The 5,992-nt window shown below is 52.6% G+C and overlaps 1 protein-coding gene across 1 annotated transcript in view; it reads right to left on the reverse strand.

The window, feature by feature from the left end:
- Nucleotides 1-208: 208 nt before the first annotated feature.
- LOC311324380 (drebrin-like protein) overlaps nt 209-5,992 on the reverse strand; it is a gene marked incomplete at both ends in the record, with an annotated part of 28,491 nt that continues 22,707 nt past the window's right edge. The window contains 8 exons of the mRNA XM_084456841.1: nt 209-345; nt 1,256-1,307; nt 2,377-2,441; nt 3,043-3,567; nt 4,626-4,734; nt 4,830-4,904; nt 5,238-5,292; nt 5,406-5,551. Of these exons, the coding sequence (XP_084312967.1) occupies nt 209-345; nt 1,256-1,307; nt 2,377-2,441; nt 3,043-3,567; nt 4,626-4,734; nt 4,830-4,904; nt 5,238-5,292; nt 5,406-5,551 (1,164 nt within the window). The remainder of the gene's footprint in view (nt 346-1,255; nt 1,308-2,376; nt 2,442-3,042; nt 3,568-4,625; nt 4,735-4,829; nt 4,905-5,237; nt 5,293-5,405; nt 5,552-5,992) is intronic.

The following is a 5,992-nucleotide window of genomic DNA, read 5'->3' on the forward strand; positions in this document are numbered from 1 at the left end:
AGGACGTGTGGGACTTGTTGGCCTTGTAGACATGCGCTCCCATGATCCCTCTCTCTCAGTCAGCTGGTCGGGCCGCGCTGCAGCGTGTCTGTGTTCATCAGCCTGCTGGGCTCAACAGGACGTCTGGGTTCCTCAACATCTTGGAATGGTCACCAGGAGCTCCGCAGAGACAGAGTGCTCAGTCCCTGAGCGCGGTGTGTGTGTGTGTCTAGATGGTCTCTACGTAGTTGGCTGGGAAGAGCCCCTGACGCCCGTCCTTGCTGCAGCCCCTCCACCAGGCCTTGTCCACAGTCTCCACATCGCTTATGATGTCACCAGGCTCAAAAGAGATCTCTGAATCGTCCTCTGTGGGAACACAGAGAATTATGGTAAACTGTGTGTGTGTGTGTGTGTGTGTGTGTGTGTGTGTGTGTCCATGTCCCATATATTAAAGCGTTGTCATTTTAACAAAGGTCTATTCATATCCAGACACGATAGAATTGTTGACGTTATAACCAAGGACGTCTCATCTACCCTACACCCCTCTGTTGTAATACATAAGAACTCCCTTATGAAACCAAATGTTCCAACGCAGTGACCCCCATGTATTCTCAAACGTACATGCAAATTCACCGGATGTCATTGTGATTGATGAGGGCCACAGTGAGATGTCCCTGTTGGAAGTGGGCTGTACTTTTGATTCTAGTTTAGAAGAAGCGTTTATCTCTAAACAACTAAAGTACCAGCCACTGGTACAAGCCATTATACAGCTTGGCTACAAGTGTCAGCTAATTGTGTTTACAGTATATTTGGCAGCCTGGGCCATGTGCATAGTCAGGGGCCTATGGATTATAGGGTTGGACAAGTGTGAAGCAAAGCAGACTGCAAAATATTGCTCAAGCTTCTCCATTATTTGCAGCCGCTGCATTTGGAGATGTTTTCTGTACCCACAACTCCCATGGTGTTAGTGGTATTTTCTATATGCTTATTGTACATCATTATTATATACTGTATATTATACCACCAATATATATGTAGAGTATGTGTGTATATATGTGCATGTAAGCATATATTGTGTACATCCTAGAAGCTTGCTTGTAACTATGAAATGACACATGTTAAACGACCCAACATGACAGCAATGGAATTATATTTGGGCCCCTGCAATGTATTCTGAAAATGCGAACCTAAATAAAGAATTCAAATTTGTGTGTGTGTGCGTGTGCATGCACTTTCTTTCATACACTCCTATATAATCAGCTATACACTGAATTACCTGCTTGATAGTCATAAAGAGCTCGAACACACAGCTGTCTGTCTGGTAAAACCTAAAAAAAAAAGGAGGAGGAGAGTTAGTTGCTCCAATCCAGTGTCACTATTCCTTCAAATGCATTCACAGCCTCAAGCTATGGGTGAACCTCTAACAGACTGGTATTCTCACGCAACATGTTCTGTTCTGTCTGCAAAACAGAGACCTCTAGTGGTTGACATTGGTATGAACTGCAAGTTCAATAACAGGGTATAGGAAGGTTATAGGAAGGGGGATGTGAGTTTATAGGTGCTGTTACCTCTGTCCCGTTCTCTGAAAACTCCTGCTCATTCTCAGCAACAAAGTCCTCCTCATGGTGAATTTCATAACAGCCTGTCAGCTCCGGGCTGCTCACATCTGTAGATGGACTTATGGATCTCTCTGGAAAAGACCAGGCATGCATACCATGGGTCTATTCCATATGTCTCATTGACATGACAGGGGTATCATGTTCAGGTGTGTGTGTGTGTGTGTGTGTGTGTGCGTGCGTGTGTGAGTGCGTGTGTGCGCGCGCATGTAGACACACACCTGTACCATTGTGTTCCACTAGGTCCTCTATCGCTCTGATCCCATTGGTTGGTGGGGCTGAGTCCTCTTGTGTGAGTGGTTGAAGAATAGTCTCTGAATCTGAAATAGGATGCCAGGTTAGACTTTCCGCTCGTCTTCAACTCAACATGAAATGTTTTAGGAGGCAAGATAATAACGAGAGGAACACAAAGACTAAGCAGTCTACCTGTAGGTGGCTCCTCCTCCTCCTTCTCCTCCTCCTCCTCCTCCTCCTCCTCCTCCTGCTCTGGGAGCTCCACTAGGACTGGCTCAGCTGGGGCCTGGATGATATCTGATTGGTCCATCTTCTGTCCGCCGTCCTCGGCTTCTTCTTCCTCCCCGGCCAAGTCCATCGGTTCTGGCACTAGTATGGCGGGGGTGTCCTGGGCTGTCTCCTCCTCTTCCTCCTCCTCTTTCTCCTCCTCCTCCTCTTTCACCTCCTCCTCGACATTTGGTTCTGTGGTACCGGCCTCGGGCTCTGGCCCTACCTGCTGCTCCTCCTCCTCCTCCTCCTCCTCCTCCTCCTCCTCCTCCACTAGTACAGCCTTCACTGTGACGTCAGCCTCCTGCTCCAGCTCTGTCTGCACACAGGTGGCTGTGTACTGTTCTAGAGGAGAGAGAGAGAGTCAGCAGGGATGGTTAGGGCTGTGTACTGTTCTAGAGGGGAGGGGGTTAGTAGGGATGGTTAGGGCTGTGTACTGTTCTAGAGGAGAGAGAGAGAGTCAGCAGGGATGGTTAGGGCTGTGTACTTCTTCTGGGGGGAGGGGGTTAGTAGGGATGGTTAGGGCTGTGTACTTCTTCTGGGGGGAGGGGGTTAGTAGGGATGGTTAGGGCTGTGTACTGTTCTAGAGGGGAGGGGGTTAGTAGGGATGGTTAGGGCTGTGTACTTCTTCTGGGGGGAGGGGGTTAGTAGGGATGGTTAGGGCTGTGTACTGTTCTAGAGGGGAGGGGGTTAGTAGGGATGGTTAGGGCTGTGTACTGTTCTAGAGGGGAGGGGGTTAGTAGGGATGGTTAGGGCTGTGTACTGTTCTGGGAGGGGGGGTCAGTAGGGATGGGTAGGGCTGTGTACTGTTCTGGGGGGGGGGTCAGTAGGGATGGGTAGGGAGTCATGCATCAGCCTACCGACAAAGGAGCAAAGTTCATAATGATGTAGTCAATCGTTCTTATACCCTCTATCCACCATGCTGATGCTCTTCCTGGTGACCTACCTGCGCCCTGCGGGGGTGTCTCTGGGAGGGGGGTGGGTTGAGCCGGAGCGGCCTCCACGGGGACAGAGGGGGGCGCGGCGGGGAGCTCAGGCTGGAGCTGGGGCGGGGTTGCCGGGGGAGAGGGCGGCGGCGGGGCCTGCTGGGGCTGCTGACCGTCTGGAGCTGAGGCCAGCAGGCCGGGGGAGGCCGGGGGCGCGGAGGCCTGGGCGGGCGGGGCGGCGGGGGGCTGAGCACGGGGGGGGCTCCCGGACGAGAGGCCGGGCAGAAGGCCGGAGGCCGGGGGCGCGGAGGAGCGCAGGGGAGAGGCGGGCGGGGAGACTGCGGGGGCTCGCGCCGGCGGCCACTGGGGAGAGGCGATGGGACGGAACCTGGGGCTGAGCGGGGACGTGGGGCGCTGCAGGGGGGAGGGCGGGGCGCGCGAGAAGGGGGACACCAGCTCCCGGGGGGAGGCGGGGCCGTCGGACCTCCCGAAGACGAAGGCTGTGTCGGTCAGACTCCGCTGGTACCTCCTGAAGGGGGGCTTGACTGGGAGAAGGGGAGCAAAACAATCACAACCGGAGTCAGAGCTCGTTTTATCGCCGTGCAGTTTTTTCGACATACTGTACTTGCTTTGGGTCGCGGCGCGTGACACGGAGAGAGCATTGGACAGGGTGCAGGACAGGGACGAGACAAGACAGGGACGAGACAGGACAGTGCAAAGAGCAAGAACAAAATGCTAGCGCAAAAAAGGGTACGCAAAAAACAGTATACACAAAGTAGTGCGGTCAGTGTATATACAGTACAGTGAGTGTGAGTGTAATGTGAATACGAGTGTGTGTGTGTGTGCGTGTGTGTGTGTGTGTGTGTGCGTGTGTGTGTGTGTGTGTGTGTGTGTGTGTGTGTATATGGTGTATGCGGTGTGATATGTGAATGCATTGCACCCTATACAGTACATTCAGGTCATGTGCAAGCGTCTCTCAACGCTGTCTCTCAACGGTGGTGGGGTCCGTTGTGGGGCGGGGGGTGTCGGGGGTGTTGGGGGTGTCGGGGGTGTTGGGGGTGTTGGGGGTGTCGGGGGTGTTGGGGGTGTCAGGGGTGTCGGGGTAGGGGGTGTCGGGGGTGTTGGGGGTGTCGGGGGTGTCGGGGATGTCGGGGGTGTTGGGGGTGTCAGGGGTGTTGGGGGTGTCGGGGGTGGGGAGCGGTCAGTGTGGGAGCCTCGTTGTGATCGCAGAATGGTCTGCGGTTTATGAATAAGGATTCCAGCTCTGGAGAACAGTGCTGCTGAATCCCAGTAATGTTCTGACACCGCGAGTCATTCACGAAAAAAAGATTTAGAGTCACGCTCCGCTCTAAACAGCGGGAAGCCTTCCAGCTGCACGGCAGCGTCTGGGATACCTAGGTCCCCTAGCCATGTCTCTGTAAATGCCAGGATGGAGGATGTTGAGAAGTCTTTGTTTTTCGCTACTAGTAGCTGGAGTTCATCCATTTTATTGCATAGTGATAGTCTCACATACATAGTGATATTCTCACACGCAAGCTCCCTCACACACACACACACACACACACAGGCTATGACACACACACACACACACGCAGCGTCCTACCTGTGCGGGGGGAGCCAGGGCTGGAGGGGCTCAGGGAGGAGGATGAGGACAGCTGTCTGAAGAACTCCCTGGGGTTCATGGTGCGCTGGGACACCAGCACCGCTGCCTCCTGCAGGACAAGACGGGACATTGCACGAGCCAAAAATGAGTTATTACGGTTCTGACGATCAAAGTGTGTAGAGGAGTGTTGATCTAGATACACACCGCTGCTTTCTCAATAGACTCGCTCCTCTTGAGACGTGCTCTCATATCATCTTGATGCTCTCTCTGTTGCTGCTCCTGCAAAACACCAGCAGACAGGTTACAAAGTATTTTACTTTGAAGGAACTACAGTGCAACACATGATGGAAAATACACACTATTGTAATTAAGCTCAGTTTATTAATAGCAAGCTTATATTAAATTACAAAATTAAATGTTGCAAGCAACTTGAACTTGGTTTCAGCAGCGCATTATTGTGTAATACCGTAAATGTAATACCGTAAACACAGGGAATGTCACGGTTCTAATACCGTGGACATTTTATACACGGTTTTATGGTATACCGTCTCATCCCTACAGAGAACACACACACACACGCACACACAGACAGCCGTGTTTTCACTAACCCACCCATTTAGATTTCTCCTGTCTGTGCATCTCTTCCTCCAGCTGAGCCTGCATTCTTCTACAAGAGACAGAGTTCACAGGTGTCACAGCGCGCTTCGAACAAGCACATTGGTCGACAACACGAGCGTCCAGCAGAGGGAGCCCCTGAGCCTGGAAAAGACCGCTCCTGACCTCTGCTCTTCGATTCTCTGGAGTTTCTCGTTCATCTTCCTCTCCCTCTCCTCCGCCTCCCTCCGCTCCTGCAGAACCCTCTCTCTCTCCAAGCGCCGTCTCTCCTCCGACGCCTTCCTCCTCTCCTCGTCCTTCCTCTCCTCCTCTTCACGCTGAGAGAGAGAGAAGGAGAGAGAGAGGAGAGAGAGAGAGAGAGAAGGAGAGAGAGAGAGAGAAGGAAGGAGAGCGAGAGAGAGAAGGAGAGAGAGAGAGAGAGAGAAGGAGAAAGAGAGAGAGAAAGAGAAGGAGAGAGAGAGAAAGAGAGAGAGAGGCAAGGAGAGAGAGAGATAGAGAGAGAGAGAAGGAGACAGAGAGGAGAGAGAAGGAGAGAGAGAGGGAGAGAGGGAGAGAAGGAAGAGAGAGAGAGAGAGAGAGAGCGAGAGAGGGAGAGAGAGAGACTCATTAACAGGTGATAGTGTGTCCTGTTCAAGGTGAGTATGTGCAACACTACATGCAGGGGACACACCAACCCTACGGTCCTGCCTGAAACAGCAGGGGGTCTGAGTTCTCTGTGGTGCAAACACACACACACACACACACTCACACAC

This window comes from Borostomias antarcticus, assembly GCF_949987555.1.
Source record: "Borostomias antarcticus genome assembly, chromosome: 23".
Taxonomy (NCBI): Eukaryota; Metazoa; Chordata; class Actinopteri; order Stomiiformes; family Stomiidae; genus Borostomias; species Borostomias antarcticus.